Raw genomic sequence first — 21,014 nt, 5'->3', positions numbered from 1 at the left:
CCCATCCCAGTTCCAAAGCAATACAAGGTCAGGTGAAACAAGGTCTAGTTTGCAATGATCTGGCTTGAAACGAAAGCAAGTGTCAACGCCAGTCTGTCCAGGCACAGGGTTGTATCCAGTTGCTTGCCAAAGCTTGATCCCGTCTTAGGAGAGGATGAAATGTGCAAAGCTGAGTCCAATCCAATCACAAAGTGACACTGAGCTCCGGTTAGCATGATCGATCTGGTCGCTCCCATTCCACTTAAAGCGTAAAGCCGTGCCAGGTTTTACTCACCGCCACACTGTGGTCATTGGCCATGCTGATGAGCTGTTGCGCCAGTCCATTCAGGAGCCGTGTCCTTCGCGACAGGTCGTCCAGGTTGTGGCGGAATGGGAACGCAATGCTGTCAATCACTACAATGCGCACCTGGTAAAACAGGGTTTAGGTCAACAACATAAATCCACAAGATCACAGGATCGGAATGGGCCATTCAACCTTTTGAACCTGCTCGACCATTTCAATAAGATCATGGCTAATCTGAGGTGGCCTTGATGCCACGTTTCAGCCTGCCCTCCATAACCCTCGACTCCCTTGTCGATCACTCCACTGCTCTGTGTGAGGGGGAGGCAATTCCAAATACTGAAGAAATGGCCACACTAATGCACTTGGAGCCTAACTAATGTTAAAGGTTTGCATTTATAGCTCTTTGGCCATGCTGATGCTCTTTTCACCACCACCGAACACCTCAAAAGCACCTTGCACCCAAGGCAAGTATCTTCTGAAACATGGGCATTGTCTTTACACTGGAAACACAGCTGGCAATTTTGACACAGCCAGTGGTGTGAAACTGATCGAGTAATTTGTTTTGTTTTTTGCGTGGTATTGATTGAGGATTAAACGTTAACCATGACACTGGAGGCAGTTACCCAGCTCTTTTCTGTTTACCCAAGTGGGCACAGGGTTAACATCCAAAAATGGAGGTGATGGCCTAGTGCTACTATCGCCGCACTGTTAATCCAGATAATGTTCTGGGGACTCAGGTTCAAATCCCGCCATGGCAGATGGTGGAATTTGAATTCAATAAATATCAGTAATTTAGAATTTAACGATGACTATGAATCCATTGTCAATTGTCAGGAAAAACCCGCCCGGTTCACTAATGTCCTTTAGGGAAGGAAACTGCCATCCTTACCTAGTTTGGCTTATATGTGACTCAAGACCCACAGCAATGTGCTTAACTCTTAACTGCCCTCTGGGCAATTAGGGATGGGCAATAAATGCTGCCTAACCAACGACACCCTCATCCCGTGAATGAACAAAGATAAAAAAGTGCAGCACTCCCTCAATGTCGCATTGTGAATTTCAGCATAGATTTATAACTGTGTTTTAACATATGTTCCTTGTTATGTCACTCCATGCTTCAATTAATAAAGTCAATGATTCTGTATGTCATTTCAAAACAGCCTGTATTTATAACTGTACAGTACTTATTGAGGAAGTACAAAGGGACCTAGTCCATTGCAACCCACACCTGGCAAATACTTCTTGTACAGAGCAGTCAATGTCTGGCAGATTGATACATGACTGCTGTGTCACCTCAAGTCAGCGTTTGTCAACACTGTTGGGCATAAATTGATGAAATTGTCACAAGAAAAATTCACTCATACCCTGCTGTCCAACTCCAATCTCATCTCAGCTGTAGTACACTGCTCCATCTAGTGGGCTCGCTGAGAAATTCAATCCTGGAGTATGAACCTGTGTTACGTACTCTGGCCAACTGAAAACTTACACTGAATTCAGGGGGTCGGTTAGCTGAGTTGGCTGGAAGGCTGGTTTGCGATGGGTTCAATTCTTGCACCAGCCGACAATTACCATGAAGGCCCTGTTTCCTGGCCTGAGGTGTGGTGATCCTCAGGTTAAACCACCACCAGTTGTCTCTCTGTGATATAGAGCAACCCTATGGTCCTCTGGGACTGTGGCGACTTGATTTACTCACTTACCTTGCATTTACAAATTTGGCAAGTGATTTATAATTTAAGGGTTCTTGTGATACAGTGGTAGTGCCCTAGCTCAGAGCCAGTAGGCCCAGGGTCAAGCCCCACCTGCTCCAGAGGTGTGTAATAACATCTTTGATTAGAATGCTTCAAAAAATATCTATATTTACATCGAAAGCACCTCAGAGAATGTTCACTTGGCTGATCTCTAGAGTGAGCGGGTTGTAAAATGAGGAATGGTTGAGCAGGATGGGCCTCTACTCACTTCAATTTAGTTAAACGATTGGTGATCTTATTGAAACATGTAAAATTCCAGTGAGTTTAATAGGGTAGATGTTGAGAGGATGTTTCCCCTGTGGGGGTATCAAGGATGAGGGGAAATGGTTTCAGAGTAAGGCATCTTCTAAGGACAGAAATGAGGCAGGATTTCTTTTCTCAGAAGGTCATTAAACTGTGGAATTCTGCAGCCCAGAGAGCAGCAGAGATTGGGTCAGTGAATATATCACTGACGCCAATAATCCAACAATCATTGACGACAATGTGTGCTCACTGTAGATATTTCCTGGCTTCAAACAAGCACACATAAGAGCAATATTAAGCTGACTTTTAAAATTAAAATCCTGCTTTGTTTAGCGATTCATTTTATTACGAGATATATACCTTCATTTAGTTTTCTTTTGTTCAGATTTAGGTATTTGTCACCCATTGCTTGAATACGCTTATGAGAGATATTGCTGCGCAGCCTCAAACCGAGATAGATTTTTAATTGATGTGGGAGTAAAGAGTTACAGGGAGGGCAGGCAGGAAAGTGTAGTCGAGGCTGCAATCAGAGCAACCATGAATATTGTAAATGGTGCAGCAGGCGTGAGGGGCTAAGTAGCCTTCTCCACCTCCTGAATCTTATGTTCATAATCCAGTCCTCCATTTGAGATCTGGTATGTTAACCCACTTTCTTTGTGTTTGGACCCAGACAGACTTGATATGCACTCTCAGCACGTTTTGTGTTTATTTTGTTTGGGGTTCATGATTTTAACTTGCCTTGCCCCATAGAGGGGTATCTAAACGGTGAGACACTGGGGGCTGCCAGGGAGAGGAAATATTTAGGACTCCAAGTACACAAACCATTTGAAATCAGTAACCTGTTACGGAAGGGCTAATGGAAGATTGGACTGTATCTCAAGTCATCTGGATTACAAAGGAGAGGAAGATCAGACCCCATCTGATAGACGTAGTTAGAATTACAGCACAGAAAGAGACCATTCAGCCTTTCAATTCGGTGCTGGCTAAAAGATCTATCCAGCCTAATTCCACCTTCCACCACTTGCTCCATAGCTAAACCTCACTCCCTCACCCTTTTCCAGACAACTGCTTGCTCTTCAGATAATTATCCATTTCCCTTCTGAAAGGCACGAATGTGCTCTCACCACATTCTCAAGCAATACATAACAGGAATCCAACCACTCACTACATAAAAATATTTTTTCCTTGTAAAAAGCTTCTTTTTGTCAGTCACCTTGAATCCATTCCCTCGGATTCTCAAAAAGAAATTCTCCTGTCTATTCTTCATCAAACCCTTCATCACTTTGATCAACTCTTTAAAATCTCCACTTAACCTCCTCTTCTCTCAAGAGAGCTGTTCTGACTTCACCAATGTACCTATATAACTCACAAAATAAGGGCGGGAACAGGCCATCTGACCCTTCAAGATCCTCCTCCCATTCAAAAGATCATGGCTGACCCAACTGTGGCCTGAATTGCACTCCATCACCCCCCACCAATACTTTTTGACTCCCTTGTCTGTCAAGAATCTGCAAACCCCTGCTTTAAAAGTATTTAATGATCCCCACCTCCATGCTCTCTGGGACAAAAGAGTTTCCAAAGATAGACAAACCCCCAGGAGAAAATATTTCTATTCTTCTCCATCTCTTCTCTTTACACGCTTCAAGGTAACTTTTCACTCTTCTAAACTCCTGAGTGAGTCCAACCCTTCTTCATAACAAACTCCTCCATCCCAGGGTGAAGCTTCTCTGAACTGCTTCAGATACATTTATATGCTTTATTTAATAAAAAGACCACAACTGTTCACAATATACCAGAGGTAGTCCCACCGAAACCCTGTACAAATGTAACGAAACATCCCGATTTTTTATTCCATTCCCCTTGCAATAAGCATCACTTGCTGTACCTGCGTAACTTTTTGTGACTTACTTACCCAGACACCCAAATTCCTCTGTACCTCAGTCTTGCAATCTCTCTCCATTTAAATCATGCATTGCTTTGAGTTTTTCCTGCCAAAGTGAACACGTTCGCATTTTCCCACATTATACTCCACTGGCCAAATTTTTGCTCATTCACCTAATCTATATACAGATATAACTGAAGTCCCTCATCCCTGGAACCATTAACATGAATCTTTTCTGCATCTTCTTCAATGTCTTTGTATCCTTCCTAAATGGGGTGCCCAGAACTGGACACTATACTCCAATCGATGCCAACCAGGGCTTTATACAGGTTTTTCATAAGACCATTGAATTAGGTACAGGAGTAGGCCATTCAGCCCCTTGAGGCTGCTCCAGCATTCAATAGGATCATGGTTGATCCAACACTGCCACATCCACTGTCCCCATCCCCTATTGATCAAGAATCTATCTCTGTCTTAAATATACAGAAGGAATCCACCCCCAAGGAATTCCAAAGACTCTCAACAGTCTGAGAGAAGAAATTCGTCCTTAACTCCATCTTAAATTGACACTCCTTGATTCTGAGGCTATGCTACCTGGTACTAGACTCTCCCATGATGGGAAACATCCTCTCAGCATTTACTCTACAAGATTCCTGTACATTTCAATGGGATCACCCCTCATTCTTCTAAATTCCAATAAGATTCCCAAACTGTTTAGCCTTTGCTCATAAGACAATCCCTCCATACCTGGGATCGTCCTAGAGAACCATGTGCTGGGAAAAAAATGAAATACAATCCAGATTATAGAAGAGGTGGATTAGCCTAAAAGCAGCGTGACAAGATTTTCTATGTTAGCCCGTTTGACACATATCACACAGATTTTGGTTTTTTATTGAGTCGGATGTCTAGAGGATATTACCAACTAACTAGGTACATTAACATGACAATATACAGTATAGGTTATATGCCTAAGATTATTATTATGTTTTCTACATAGTTGACTGATTGACCGACCAGTTGGTTGACCATCTTCTAACTGCCTGCTAACTCTACAGAGTAAGATGTAGAGCTCTTATACTAGAGTGTCACATGTCATTTAGCTGTCTGAAACTTACAATGTCTTTCTGACATCTGTGCAATAATATAACAAAAAGTAATTCACTCTTTGTTCACCACTTTCCCGAAATGGTCTTCTGGTCACTGATCAACATCTTGGACTTTCACTTGCAACCCTAAAGCTGCTGTGTAATATACTTTCTACATCCTTAAGAAGGGCCAACTAGCTCATAACTTTGAGTCTTCCTTCCAAAGATGCCCCTTCCCTTAAAGATCAAACTGAAATTAAAGTTTTGTCAAACCCGTGACCTCTACCTCAGAGAAGAACAAGGGAAGCAGATACTTGGGAACACCACCTCCTGCAAGTTCTCCTCCAACGCGCACACCATCCCGAACTGAAACCATATCACCATTCCTTCGCTATCGCTGTGTCAAAGCTCTTTCTACCTCTGTTGCATAGACTGTCTTGGTTCAAGAAGGTGATTTGCCACCATGTTCTCCAGGGCAATTAGGGGAGGGCAACAAATCCTGGTCATGCCAGTGAAGCCTACATCCTGAGAATCATTGCAACGCATGGTAAAATAAGGGGCTTAAACCAACATACCTCACCCCCTAGCCCAGTCTGAACTGAACACTCTGAACAGATGGAGAGGAGAGGGTTCAATCACCAGCTTCCCCCAACAGGCAAAGCCTGAGACAGAACATACCTTTGGATGTGCCACTAGGAAGTCAGCGAGTAGGTGAGCCTGGGCCAGCAGCTCCACATAATCATGGCAACGGAAGTAGTAGATGCGAGAGAGGATTCCGGAGACAGAGAAGGCCCGTGCTGCTTCTCGTTGCACTGCAAGACAGGGGGACACTTTTATCCACAGACAGAGAGGGAGAAAGAGAGAGAGGGAGGGAGGGCGGAAGAAAGAAAGAAAGAAGAGAGAGAGAGAGGGAGGGAGGGAGAGGGAGAGGGAGGGAGTAAGAGAGAAAAAGAGAGAGAGAGAAAAAGAGAGAGAGAGAAAAAGAGAGAGAAAGAGAAAGAGAAAGAGAAAGAGAAAGAGAAAGAGAAAAGAGAGAGACAGGGACAGAAATAGACACAGAGGAACACACAAAAAGAGGAACACTCTAAGACACACAGGCACACACATCAGATGTACAGAGTTAGACAGAGATAGAAAGAGTGTCCCAGTTTCAACCTAGTTTCTACTGAAAGAATCAGAAAACTACACACAGGAACAGCAGGAGGCCAGTCAGCCCCTCAAACTTGTTCTGCCATTTCACTAGTCTTAACTCCATTTACATATTTTAATTCCATAAACCTAACAGTACAATTGGACGATCTTTTGTCTGGCCTTAAACTTCCTACTCCAGTTGCAACAGGTATTTGGGCAAAGAGTGCCAGACTTCCAATTCGCTTTGAGACAACATACTTTCTGAAAAATCAGGCTGGAATTTTAAGGTTCTGTCCCTTCGTTCGGGCCTCCCATTTCCCCAAGTTAACAGAACTACTTTTCTCTCTAATAAATCACCTCCCTTTAATCTTTTTAAACTCCTCAATTAGGTCGCTCTTCAGTGTATTTAAATGGAGAAAGACTGCAGAAAGCTGCAGCACAGAGGGATTTGGGGATTCTTGTCCATGAATCACAAAAAGCTAATTTCCAAATTCAGTGGGTAATACAGAAGGCAATTGGAATGTTGGCCTTTATTTCAAAGGGAATGCAGTATAAAATTAATGAGGTTTTGCTAAGTCATTAGTCAGACCACAGCTGGAATACTGTGAAGTTTTGGTCCCTTATCTAAGGAATGATATACTGGCATTGGAGGCAGTCCAGAGAAAGTGCAATAGGCTGTTACCAGGTGTGGAAGGACTGTCTTATGTGAAGAAGTTGAGTAGGTTGAGTCTCTACTCACTGGAATTTAGAAGAATGGGGGTGACCTTATTGAAACGTACAAGATTCCTAGCAGACCTGATAGGATGGATGTGGAGAGGTCCTATACTTTCCCTCATGGGGAAGTAGACTTTGGGACTCGGCCATTTGGTTGGTGCACATCCAATGTGTCTGCGGCTGGCACATGATGCATATCAGACTGACGTTGCAGGGGACCACACATCAATCTGTCCACCCCTTTGAATTCTGACTGCTGGAAACCACGTCAAACTGTCTGGCCTTGTGTTTGTGCTAAAAGGCAAGTTTGGATTGAACGGCTACATGTCTTTAAGCTCTGGCAGGTGGGGACAGGCCGGGGGCAGTGGGGGTGAGGTGCCAAAAGACAAAGCAAGGCAAAACATCAAAGTGGGTATAAAGTGAATGAGTACTAGGAGAGCAAGCAAGGAGCGCTAAGATGCTCCCTGGTACAAAAAGTGAGCGGGGTGCTTGTCCATACACATAAATTGTCCTGGCAGCAGCAGTGCAATGAAAAGTTGCTGGTGTGCTCTAAAGGGCAGCACTGAAGGACAGTAAAGTACTGTAAGTGGATTGGAGATGTGCCATGATGATGGGGTGAGGCTGGTACACATCAATGCCAATGTCAATGGACATCGGGTTTGTGTGGTCGCTGTCCATGCTGTGTGCCCTGAGATGGGTGATGACGGGGTAAGCGGCAACCTGAAGTCAGTAGGAAACTACTCTGAATTTCACGTCGGGAATTCTCGGTGTTTAGTTTCTATCCAGCAGGTGGCAGAACAGGGAACTGCAGAGTAATGAGGGTGAAGTTGTGCACTAATCCGTGCCAATAGGCCTCTTGCCACTGACTCATGAGAATCTTTGTTTCACCATCCAACACTTGGTGACAACTTTCTAATCTCAACGTTGGAAAGGTCCTCACTAGACATCAGTCAATTTTCCCAAATTTCTCACCATGGCCCATGATATTCAGGGCAGGGAAGGTTCTGTCCAACATCTCTGCTGCATCTACTTATCTTTCATTGTCTTGCTTACATCTCCTCTTAATCTTAACTGTCACACAGCTCTGACATTCCCTCCATTTTCATCACAAAATCAGATGAACTTGCATTTATCTCGCATCTTTCACATCCTCAAAGCACCAAATAAAGTACTTTGTAAGTAACAAAGTAATGAAACTTTGCATTCTGTTTGTGCAGAGCAAGACCCCATTGAGATAAATAACCAGACAGTCTGCTTTGAATGAAGTTGGTTGGAAATATAAATTGGCCCAGAACTCGATCACTCCTCTTTGTTTAGTGCTGAAGGATGTTTTGAACAGGAGGCTTCAGTTGAGCATTTCAACTGATAGATAATGCAGCACTTCTGCCTAAATTTCATACTCTTGTTTCTGATGAGTGACTTGAGCCCATGAGATGAGGGTGATGGTTGACTAAGGCTAACGCTGGTATCCCACAGAATGAGGAGCAAGATCCCAAGCCCTCACTCTCTGTTTGCCTATTGAACAGCTGCAGCCAGCTGAACAGCGTACCTTCATCCTGGCCGGACTGGGCTATCAGGTGACAATGGTGCACAGCGGCAGCAGCGACATCCATCACTCGATCCACGATAAAACTGCCCTCCGTATCAATGTACACGGACTCACCGTCCAAGCCCCCAAAGCATTCAGGGATTTGTGCGTCCACAACCAGCTGGATGCTGCACAACATGGAGAAAACAGAACAGGGATCTCGGTAGACTGAGTGACTGTAAATGCACGGGGCGCCACTTTTTTTCTTAATTTCAAAAATACACTTTATTCATTAAAAGTCTCTTTGCATATATACATTGTCACAAATGTAGTTCTCTTCTGTACAGGTGCATATCAAATAAACAAACAAAACTTTGGACTTTGACTCTATCCAAAAAAAAACTCTCCTAAACATACAATACTAATATTTACATATATTTAAGACACTGCGAGAGTTCGATAACTGAACAGACCCCCATTTACCTTCAGCAGGAAGACCTCAGACAATGGTCTTTCCCTTCTACACCTTGGCGGCAGCTGCCCCAAGTTTTAGTGCATCCCTCAGCATGTAGTCCCGGACCTTGGAGGGTGTCAGTCTGCAACACTCAGTAAGGGTCAACTCCTTGTTCTGGAAAACCACCAAGATTTGAGCAGACCAAAGAGAGTCTTTCACCGAGTTGATGCTCCTCCAGGTGCAGCTGATGTTTGTCTTGGTGGGTGTCCCAGGGAACAGACCGCTCATGTCACATTATGTGTATGAAATAACTGCGCAGAGGCCTGTATCCCATCACCATCACCCTTTATTTACATATGCACAGTACACTGGCTGTGGCCAGCCAGCTTGGAGGCAGTCCCTGAAGATAGGAGACTCTCGGAGTCTCCTGTTTATTTATTTATATTTTTTTTCCTCCTCCGGTGAGGAGACTCTGAATGCCCTGTTTATATCTGTTAGCCGGGGCTCCCTGATGGTCTCAGGTTAATAACTCCAATCAAGGATCCCATAGTCAATAAGATCTACCTGGTTCCAATTACTAGAGTGTACAACACCATTTTCACTCTCTTCCCCTCCAAACCACTCAATATCCCTGCTGTTTCTTACACAGAAGGGTTTCACGCATGCTATGCGTGCTGGGATGGACAACCACCATTCCTTTGGGGCTAGGCATAGCTTAGTGCAAAAAGAAACTTGCATTTGGCTCAGAAGACCAGGTTCTGTGTGGGGGCGTACTAACGGATTGCTGAGGTCCCACAGTAGCTTTCACTGTTAGAGAACTCTCCAATTTTTTCATGATCCAGTCAGAACAGTAAAAGGTGAAAGGCTATTTGACTGTATCTGGGGCGAGGTTGATTAAGAAAGAAGTTTTTCAGGATAAGTAACACAGTGAAGACGTGGAATCAAGCATGCATTCTTCCAACTAGGCTCACAAAGGTCAATGAAGCAGTTATCCTCTGATTGCAGGAAAATAACTAAATGATAAGCTATAAAGCTTCTAAAATTTGCATTGCATTGTGTACCTTATTGGTTCTAAGCTTGGGACATGGCTACAATATTAGATAGGGACTCACATGAGTGCAATGTGGTGTCCTACCTTAGCTGAGTTTTCCCAATTCCAGGAGCGCCGCAGACCTCTACGATTTTGCCAATGGGCACACCTCCCCCTAGGATTTCATCTAGAGCAGAGCAGAAGGTGATGATGGAGCCTTGAGCATGTTCCTGCTCCAAGAGTTCCAGAGCTGTGTACGTCCGAGCAGACGGTAACTTCACACTCAGTTGGGATTCCTCTCCAGAGCCCTCTTGTCTCACAATCTGTAGAACTTCCAATGCTTCCTCCTTGGAGATGCCCAGCTCTAAACAGCAAATGTAAAGGATACACATTCAGGATAGCGAGAAACAGTCTGTAGGAGTCAAAAATGCAATGATTGGGATGGTGCAGTGGGAGATGTTAAAACATTTCTGAATGGATGAATCAGGTGGACACATCTTGCAATATTGGGAGTTGCTGGAGATTACTGCACGCTTCTAGATTTTCCATCTTACTAGGTAGCATCAGTATTTACTGCCTGTACCCAAGTTACCACTATACAACATGAAACTGGAGCTACTGGGAAGCCAGTCCAGATTCGAGGCAGCTCTACTCCCTCATCTCTACAAACGCCATGTTTCATTTTTACCATTAAAGGAAGCCTTCCTAATTTAATCAGGGCACAGAAAGAAAATCCCCTCTTCTCTGAAGGCTGCAGATCCTTGGGTACATGCCACTATCCAGGGCTTTACCCAGATGCACATTCTTTTTTGTCAATCCAACGAGCTCTACAACCTGGAAGGGCATCACAGCAAACAAGCCCCAGGTTCACCCATAGTGACTAGAACCTCTAATTGGGCTGATGGCCTTTCCACAGGCCAAAGACTTCAGCTGTGCCCTGTCCTCACTGTAGAAGGTAATAGTCAACCACCTCTGTTGTATTCACAGCTTATACTTTCCAAGGTTTTTCATAGGAGCATTTTCAAAAAAAATAAGAAACCAAGCTGAAATAACTCCACCAAAGCTGGTATCCCATCACCAAGTCACCCTTTCAACGCAGGTCACCAAAAATGTGGTCAAAACAGAGAAAAAATAAAGTGAAGAATGAAGGTGTGCTGGGGTATACCAGAGCGCCACTTTAAAGTGTACAAGATGAGTTGGACCAAAATGTAATATTCACCAGTTTTACAGTTTTTTTTCCTTATGGTAGCTTTTAGTAAGTGTCTTAAAGAAGGAAAGCGAGGTAAATAGGCAGGGGGGTGGTATTCAAGGACCCAGGGTGTTGGCAGCCGAAGGCATGGAGACCAAGGCTGGAGTGATTAAAATTGGGGATGCGTCAGTGGTGAATGTAGAGAGTTTTGGCACTGGAGGTGATTACAGAGATAGACAGGTGTAAGACCATGGAAGTCCATAGACTAATTAAAACCAGATTTCTAAAAGTGAAGCTAAGCTTTGTACAGCCTTGGCTTACTTGTGTTAATTGCTCAGTCCTTTGAGTATAGGAGGTGGGAAGTCATGCTGATGTTGTGCAGGACATCTTCTGGAATGCTGTGTCCAGATCTGGTCGCCCTGTTATAGGGAGGATGTTATTAAGCTGAAGAAGAATCAGAAGAGATTTACCAGAATGTTGCCTGGTATTAAAGGTTTGAGTTATAAAGAAAGGCTGGATTGGCTGGGACTATTTTCACTGGAGCGTAGGAGTTGAGAGGTGACCTTATAGAGGTTTATGAAATCATGAGGGGAATAGATAGGGTTAATGGTAGGTATATTTTCCTTAGGACGGAGGAGATCTAGGCTTGGGGGCATATTTTTAAGGTGAGTGGAGACGGATTTTAAAAAGATATGAAGGGAATTTTTTTTTTTTTTTAACAGAGGGTGGTTCACATGTGGAAACAACTTCCAGAGGAAGTGGTGGATGTGGGTACAATTACAATGTTTAAAAGACATTTGGATCAGTACATGAATAAGAAATGTTTGGAGGGATGTGGGCCAGGAACAGGCCGGTAGGACTAGTTTAGTTTGGGATTATGGTTGGCATGGACTGGTTGGACCGAAGGATCTTGTCCGTGCGGTATGACTCCATGGCTGCAAACCCCACAATATGATAATTCTGGCAAAGGTGCTGTTATTTTAATCAGAATACAGTAGAAACCACCATGTTTTAAGCAGTTCCCATTAGAAATGAATTACAATAGTAACAACAACCTGCCCTTTGGCCAAAAAACCATGGATTGCATGGACACAGTTCCCTATTATCCAATGTTGGCAGTCTGCTTTCTACTTAAAGTGAAAAGATACATTGTCCTGTAATTATTCTGGTCCCATACCCTTTAATTTCCAGCCGACACATAGGATTATATCCTTCTACTCACACATGCCTGGAATACCTAATCATCTAGAAACATCAACTTAAAAGGATGTATTCATTTGAGATTCAACTAATTACTATCTCAAGTATAATACCGTGGAGGAAGAAATCAGATTCAATCAGTAGTCTTTACTAAGTTAATCAATCTCAATTGGCAAAAGGTACATAAAATATATTGCCCTGAGTGAACCTAGCTAGAGCCTTTGAGGAAATAAAATCAAAATTTGAGAAAAACATCAAATGAAAATATAAAGAAATTGCAGGGAAAACTAAACAAAATAGGTAATTCTAAATAGCCTGCAGTTACATAAAAAGACAATAGAACTTGTAAGTGACCTTTTTTAAACATTTACTCTCTTAATTCTCAAATTAGTGCAGTGTGTTTTGTCAAATATTTGAAACATAGTATTTTTCATAGCTGGCCAACCTCAGTCCAGTTGTTCCAATTTGCAAAGTAACTGGTTTGTGATGATGGCTCAGAGTCTGTTGTATAAGTCACTGTCACAGGCCAGTGCCCTTGCTTTGGATAGCTTACTTTCAAATGTAAAAACCAAAAGAACTGCGGATGCTGTAAATCAGGAACAAAAACAAAAAGTTGCTGGAAAAGCTCAGCAGGTCTGGCAGCATCTGTGAAGGAGAAAACAGAGTTAACGTTTCGGGTCCGGTGAGCCTTCCTCAGTTTTCAGAACAGTAACAGTGTATCCTTAGTTTAGCGAGTCACGGTAGTCTCCTGCCTTTGGTTTATTACGGTAGTACACGCGCCTGATTCAGAAGGGTTACGGTAGCTTTAGGTATATTATGGTAATTTACTGTATCTTTTTTACCTTTGCTGAGTTCAGTGGCTCTTACTCCGCTCAGATCCTCAGCGCTCTGGAAGCCGGAGCTGATCATTTTGACCCTGATCCCGGGTGGAAGCGGAAAGCTGCCCAGGTCTCTCTGCATCTTCCTTCACCGCAGGAGCCGGAAAACCCGGGGCCTCACTTCAAACAGACTACTCGCAGTCCTCGAACAGAAAGCCTGAGTCCCTTTATCATTTCCTGCATGATAAATGGGAGAGTAATCCCACCAAAACAAAACCCTTCGGCGCGACCTTCCGCCACTTCACTCCTGCAACATCCCCCGCCAAAATCAGGCTTGTTCAGCAGCTCTCAGAGCCTCCTGCTGGCTTCTTGGAGACACTTCAGGGTCTTAAAGGGACAGTGCATCGCCCTGGTGATGGGGAGATACTTCAGATCAGCTGTCAATCAATTCAGATCAGTATTATGTGGCTGGCGGTGACAAAGACCCTCCCAGTCAGATCCTTCCTCCGTACCCAGAGTGCCACCCTCCACTATATGTTGCCCTTGAGGTGGCTGCAGTGAGGAAGAAGACACTGTCAGTGGTTTCCCAGGGATGGAAAGTGGTGACAGAATCAGTCCGAGGCAGCATGGATTCACTCAATGGGAAATCATGCTTGACAAATAGAGTCATAGAGATGTACAGCAGAAACAGACCCTTTGGTCCAAATCGTCTGCGCTGACCAGATATTCTAAATTAATCTAGTTCCATTTGTCAGCATTTGGCCCATATCCCTCTAAACACTTTCTATTCAGATATCCATCCAGGTACCAAATAAATGTTGTAATTGTACCAGCCTCCACCACTTCCTCAGGCATCTCGTTCCCTACATGCACCACCCTCTGCATGAAAACGTTGCCCCTTAGGTCTCTGTTGTATCTTTCCCGTCTCACTTTAAACCTATGCCCTCTAGTTTTGGACTACCCTAGGAAAAGACTTTGTCTATTTACACACAATGTTCTGAGGAAGAGTCACCTGATCTGAAACGTTAACTCTGATTTGTTCCTCACAGATGCTGCCAAACTTGCTGAGCTTTTCCAGCAACTTCTGTTCTTGTTCCTGATATACAGCATCTGCTGTTCTTTCGGTTTTTACCTTGTCTACTTACCTGTCCATGCCCCTCATGACCTTATAAACCTCTATAAGGTCACTGCTCAGCCTCCAATGCTCCAGGGAAAATAGCCCCAGCTTATTCAGCCTCTTCCTATAGCTCAAACCCTCCAAACCTGGTAACATCCTTGTAAATCTTTTCTGAACCCTTTCAAGTTTAACAACATCTTTCCTATAGCAAGGAGACCAGAATTGACCACAGTATTTCAAAAGTGGCCTAATCAATGTCCTGTACAGCTGCAACATCTTTTTAATTTCAGAAATATACCTACAGACTAAGGGCATGACCATGGGAACCCGCATGGGCCCAAGCTATGCCTGCCTCTTCATAGGATATGTGGAACAGTCCCTCTTCCGCAGCTACACTGGCACTATCCCCCACCTCTTCCTCCACTACACCAATGACTGTATCGGCGCCACCTCATGCTCCCACGAGGAGCTTGAACAGTTCATCAACTTTACCAACACCTTTCACCCCAACCTCAAGTTCACCTGGACCATCTCTAATACCTCTCTCTCCTTCCTGGACCTCTCTGACTCCATCTCTGGTGACCAACTTGAAACTGATATCTATTTCAAGCTCACTGACTCCCACAGCTACCTAGACTACACCTCCTCTCACCCACCCTCCTGCAAGAATGCTATCCCCTACACCCAATTCCTCCGCCTCCGCCACATCTGCTCCCAAGATGAGGTGTTCCACTCCCGAACATCCCAGTTGTCCTCGTATTTCAAGGATGGCAACTTCCCTCCTTCAGTGGTCGAAAACACTCTCGACCGCATCTCTTGCGTTTCCCGCACCTCAGCCCTCACACCCCCTCCCCGCCACAAAAACAAAGACAGAATCCCCCTTGTCCTCACGTATCACCCCACTAACCTTCGGATTCAACGTATCATTCTCTGCCATTTCTGCCACCTGCAATCTGACCCTACAACCAAGGACATTTTTCCCTGCCCACCCCATCTGTTTTCCGTAGGGACTGCTCCCTCCGTGACTCCCTTGTCCGCTCCACACTCCCCACCACCCCTGACACCTTTCCCTGCAAACACAGGAAATACTACACCTGCCCCTACACCTTCCCCCACACCTCCATCCAAGGACCCTAAAAACCCTTCCACATCAGACAGAGGTTCACCTGCACATCTGTCAATGTGGTCTACTGCAACCGTTGCTCCTGATGTGGCCTCCTCTACATCGGTAAACAAGCGGAGGCTCGGAGACCGCTTTGTGGAGCACCTGCACTCGGTTCGTGACAAATGACAACATCTTCCAGTCGCGAACCACTTCAACTCCCCCTCCCATTCCCTGGACGACATGTTCATCCTGGGCCTCCTCCAGTGTCACAACGATGCCACCCAGAAACTGGAGGAGCAGCACTTCATATTCTGCCTTGAGAGCCTACAACCCAATGGTCTCAATGTGGGCTTTACAATGTGGGTTTCAAAATCTCCCCACCTCCAGCCTCATCCCATGACCAACCTCCCTCTCACCCCCGCCTCCTTGACCTGTCAGTCTTCTTTCCCACCTTTGGCTCCACCCATCTCACTGACCAATCCCCACCACTGCCTACCTGCACTCACCTATCGCCATCCCCCCTACCTTCTCCTGCCCCTCTCATCCCCGCCTCCTTGACCTGTCCGTCTTCTCTCCTACCTATCTCCCTCTCATCCCCGCCTCCTTGACTTGTCTGTCTTCTCTCCCACCTATCTGCTCCTCCCACCTCACTGACTAGTCCCCACCACTGCCAGCCTGCATTCACCTATCACCATCCCACCTACCTTCCCCAGCCCCACCTCTCCTCTATCTATTTATGTTAGAACTCCCTTCCCCCTCCCCCAATTCTGAAGAAGGGTCCCAACCGGAAATGTCAGCTTTCCTGCTCCTCTGATGCTGCCTGGCCTGCTGTGTTCCCCCAGCTCCACACTGTGTTATCTTTGTGTACATATACTGTCACACATGTAGTTCGGTTCTGTACAGTTGCATATCAAGTAAACAAACAGAACATTGGACTTTCATTCTACCCAAACAGTACAAACACCTCTCTTAAACATACAATACTAACATTTAGATATATTTCCAGCAATAAGAGGGTCCGATAACTGAAAGGAGCCCCATTTACCTTCAGCAGGAAGACACAGTGGTCTTTCCCACTGCACCTTGGCAGTAGCTGTCCCGAGCTTTAGTGCATCCCTCAGCACGTGGTCCTGGACCTTGGAATGTGCCAATCTGTAAGACGTGGTCAGGATCAACTCTTTACTCGAAGACCAAGACGTTTCGAGTAGACCAAATAGTGCCATTCACCGAATTGATGGCCCTCCAGACACAATTGATGTTTGTCTCAGTGTGTCCCCAGGAGAACAGACTGTAGACCACAGAGCACGGCGTCACGGAGCTGCTGGGGATGAACCTCCAACAAAAGACTGCATCTTTTTCCAGGCTTTCAGAAGGAGATGTGTGACAGCCGCAACATGACATCCCAACTCCTGTACTCATTGCACAGACCAAAAAAGGCAAGTGAACCAAACACCTTCTTCACAACCCTGTCTCTCTTTCGACCAGGTCAGAAGTCACACGATACCAGGTTATAGTCCAATAGGTTTATTTTAAATCACAACCTTTTGGAGCACTGCTCCTTCATCAGGTGAAGTGAAGAGAAGCACATAGGCACAGAATTTAAAGGTAGAGAGATCAAAAGATCGTACAAATGGCGTGAGTGGAGTGTTTACAGCCTGAATAATAAGAATCTGCAGGTGATCAAAGTGTCAGATGGCATGAGTAAAGTGTCAACAGCTGTATGGCAAGTGAAGGGATGGCCTATAATCTGATTAATTGAGGCAGAGAGATAATACAAAAAATTAAAAATAAGATGGTGCTGGAGACAAACCAAATGGCTGGAATAACATGATGGGTATAAGAGTCGCATGCCGAGAATCTAACCAGAGTAACAAGTAATCCAAAACTGTACAAACAAATTAAGGTAGAGAGATCATAACAAGTTATCAAGGTGATGGTGTCAAAACAGGACTATAAGGGAGATTTTACAAACACAGAACAGAATAGTGGAATTAAATGTAGCGCACATGAACCCAAGGTCACAGCTGAGGCCGTCTTTGTGGGTACAGAACTTGGCTACTAGTTTCTGTTCGGTGATTCTGTGTTGTTGTATATCTTGAAGGCTGCATTGGAGGACACTTACCTGAAGATCGGAGGCTGAATGACCTTGACCGCTAAAGTGTTCCCCAACTACAATTGTGGATGAATGGACACCACGCAACAATCACCAGACAGGAATGTTCCCTCCCATTGAGGGAAATTTTCAATGGCATTCAATGAAAAGGAAATCAGACATTATTAACACTTAAATAAATGTAAAAGTGCGTGGTCCACAATTAAATGTTAATTAGGTACATTTAGTGTGCAAGAAACCAAATTCAATATTCTATTCAAGATCGAACAGACTGGGGCTCTTCAGAAATGAGAAGACTCACATGTTAACCCTCATTGCGATTGATCCAAGATTACGTATGAATTAGACAAGGTAGATGTGTAGAGAAAAAAACCAAAAACACTGGGGATGCTGTAAGTCAGGAACAAAAACAGAAGTTGCTGGAAAAGCAACTGTTCTGATGAAGGGTCACTGGACCTGAAATGTTAACTCTGATTCTTTTCTTCACAGATGCTGCCAGACCTGCTGAGCTTTTCCAGATGTGCAGAGAATATGTTTCCACTTCTGTATCCTATGAAATAGAGAGACAAAAAAAGAAACAAGTTAATTTTAGAAAGGCACTGTGTGCAGTTTCAGTCAGAGTTAATAGCTCCTGTTAATTTATCAATCTTTAAAATGTCAGGGTTGGAAAGAATTCTTGAGTAGCTTAAGAGTGAAAGAGAGTGGTGGAACAGGCTCAAGGGGCCAAATAGCCTACTCCTGTTCCTATTTCTTATGGTCTTCATATGATTTAAGAGAAATTGAAATTTCTGGAAAGTGAAGATATGAAAATCCTGTATGTTTGCTCTAAAATTGTTTAGAAGTCAGTAAGAAGAAAGGTCTGCAACAAATAACCCCTGGGGCTAGCTGAACAAGGAACAATAAAATGCAGGTAGGGTGACCCTTCACTAGAGTTTGTTGTTGAATGTAAATGCTTTGAAATTTTATTTATGGTATTTGTAATGAAACTATTTCAAATAGCTCTGGTAAGGTGTAAATGAGTTAGTGTTTTTATTTCCTTTTGCATGCATAAACTTTTATTAAAAGTATTTTGGCAGCCTCTTGTCAAAAATGTTCAGTGACTGACCACCACAGTAAACAATAGCAACATTAAAACTTATGCTGTATCATGACACAATGGGTGGCATGGTGGCTCACAGCACCATGGACCCAGGTTCATTTGCATTCAACTCACATTTATGAGCTCTCTATTCTGGTTATAGTAGCTTGTTAAATGCTTATTTGATAGCTAGCTCATTTATACAAATACCTTCTAAGTAATGTAAGTGCTGTCTGTTTCTTTTTATGCATTTTTTAAATAAAATGGATATAATGATCAATATTCATTGTGTCAGCTTGGCTTATCGTTTGCACTCTTGAGCCTAATTCAGAATACCAAGGGTTCAATCTCCATTTCACATGCATAATCTATATTGACGTTTCAATGCAATACTGAAGGAACTGTTGGAGTGAACATAAGGATGTAAGAAATAGGAGCATGACTTAACTATTTGGGCGCTCCAGCCTGATCGACCATTCAATATGATTGTGGCTTATCTTCTGCTTTAACTCCATATTCCCACCTACTCCCCATGTTCCTTGATTCCCTGAGAGATCAAATATATGACCATCCCGGCCCAAAATATATTTGGTAAAGGAATATCCACAACTCTCTGGTGCAGAAAATTCTAAAGATTCATAACCTTCTGAGTGAAGAAATTTGTCCTCAACTCAATCCTAAATTATCAAATTACCAGTTCTTTACCTGTGCTTCTTTCTAGATTCCTCAGCTGTGTTTGTGTGTGTGTGTAATGAGTATGTCTGCTTAGTCAAGCTCCTTCAGAATTTTGTATATTTCAGTAGATCCCCTGTCATTCCTCTAAACTCCAGACAGTGTAGGCTCAATAAATTCAATCTTTCATCATAGGACAACCCTCTCACATGTGGAACCAATCTATTGTGTTCAAGAGATGATAAATAGAGGGTCTATCTGCCTTTCCAATATACTGTTGATACTGTGATACTATTTGAAGAAAAACAAGCAGTTTCTGGAGCACATTTATCTTTCATCCACCATGAGACAAAATGATGTTCTTCTGAATTATCTGTAGTGTTTATTGGTGTCTACCTTCTTTTGATGGCCTCTGATTACTGTCTTCCCTTCAAGAGGGAACGTGGTCTCTATATCCACGCAATCAAAACCCTGCATCTGTTTAAAGACTTCTATTATGTTACCCCCTCAGCCTTCTTTCTTATCAAGACGAAAGAGACCCAACCTGCCTATCCTCTCCTGGTATCCATTTCTGGCATTGGAAAGCAAGTTGAAGATCACATGCAAAAGGAGTTATGCAGGATTTTTTTTTTATTTATTCATGGAATGTGGGCATTGCTAGTTAGGCCAGCATTTATTGCCTATTCCTAACTGTCCTTGAGAGCATAGTAGTGAGCCACATTCTTGAACTGCTGCAGTCTATTTGCTATAAGTTGACCCACAAGGGAGTTCCAGGACCCAACAACAATGAAGTAACCGCAATATATTCCAAGTCAGCATAGTGATTGGCTTGACAGAGAACTTGCAAGAGATGGTGTTTTCATGCATCTGCCCCCCCTTGTTCTTGTAGATATTTGTGGTCGTGGATTTTGAATCAACTGTCCAAGAAGCCTTGGTGAATTACTGCAGTACATCTTGTAAGTAGTACACACTGCTGCTACTGAGCATTGGTGCTGGAGGAAATAGATGCTTGTCGATACAGTGCCAATCAAGTTGGCTGCTTTGTCCTGGACGCTGTCAAGCCCCTTGAGTGTTGTTGGAGCTGTACTCATCCAGGACGAGTGGGGAGTATTCCATCACACTCCCAAGGCGCGCCTTGTAGATGCTCTGGGTAACCAGGAAGTGAGCTGTCTTCCAGATAAAATTGGCGTCTGAAAAATTACTAAGGACGACAGAAGGTAGAGGGAACACCCTTACGCCCACCTTCCAGGGTGATTCAGCAGCTCTGGCTTGTGGTGGGGCAGCCTCAGAAGGGAGATCCGCGTTTCGAGCCCGCGCTGACCCCGCGCCGCCGCCGTAGTGGCGGGAGCCTCGTGCCGCCTGCCAGCGGCGTCGACGACGAGGTTTCCACGAAAAAAAACCAAAAATTCAGAGACTTTTACAGAACAAAATAAAACATACTGAAACGGTCACTGGAGTGTAAGAACGGGTATAAGAGGTAAAGATCAATCAATCGATATCTGACCGAGATTCTGCAAAACAAAAAGTCCTTGAACCGCGAATACTCAAACTGGCCGTTACAGAGAATCAAAAACGGATCCGTGCCCGGGGCGTTACCGGGCGGAGGGGGAGACTGTCGGGGGGT

General features: G+C 44.1%; 2 protein-coding genes across 2 annotated transcripts in view; both read right to left on the bottom strand.

The window, feature by feature from the left end:
- The window catches only part of rad51c (RAD51 paralog C), a 14,173-nt gene extending 470 nt beyond the window's left edge, over window positions 1-13,703 (bottom strand). The window contains exons 1-5 of the mRNA XM_048612633.1: window positions 13,330-13,703; window positions 10,204-10,462; window positions 8,636-8,802; window positions 5,920-6,053; window positions 275-406 (exon numbers count right to left, since the gene is read on the bottom strand). Of these exons, the coding sequence (XP_048468590.1) occupies window positions 275-406; window positions 5,920-6,053; window positions 8,636-8,802; window positions 10,204-10,462; window positions 13,330-13,447 (810 nt within the window). The 5' untranslated portion in view covers window positions 13,448-13,703. The remainder of the gene's footprint in view (window positions 1-274; window positions 407-5,919; window positions 6,054-8,635; window positions 8,803-10,203; window positions 10,463-13,329) is intronic.
- The window catches only part of ppm1e (protein phosphatase, Mg2+/Mn2+ dependent, 1E), a 323,526-nt gene that overhangs the window by 148,016 nt on the left and 154,496 nt on the right, over window positions 1-21,014 (bottom strand). The gene's annotated exons all lie outside the window — the stretch shown is intronic.

Source organism: Rhincodon typus, chromosome 26 (assembly GCF_021869965.1).
Source record: "Rhincodon typus isolate 14 chromosome 26, sRhiTyp1.1, whole genome shotgun sequence".
Classification (NCBI taxonomy): Eukaryota; Metazoa; Chordata; class Chondrichthyes; order Orectolobiformes; family Rhincodontidae; genus Rhincodon; species Rhincodon typus.
Note: the sequence above shows the minus strand (reverse complement) of the source record. Positions and strands in the feature narration are given on the sequence as shown.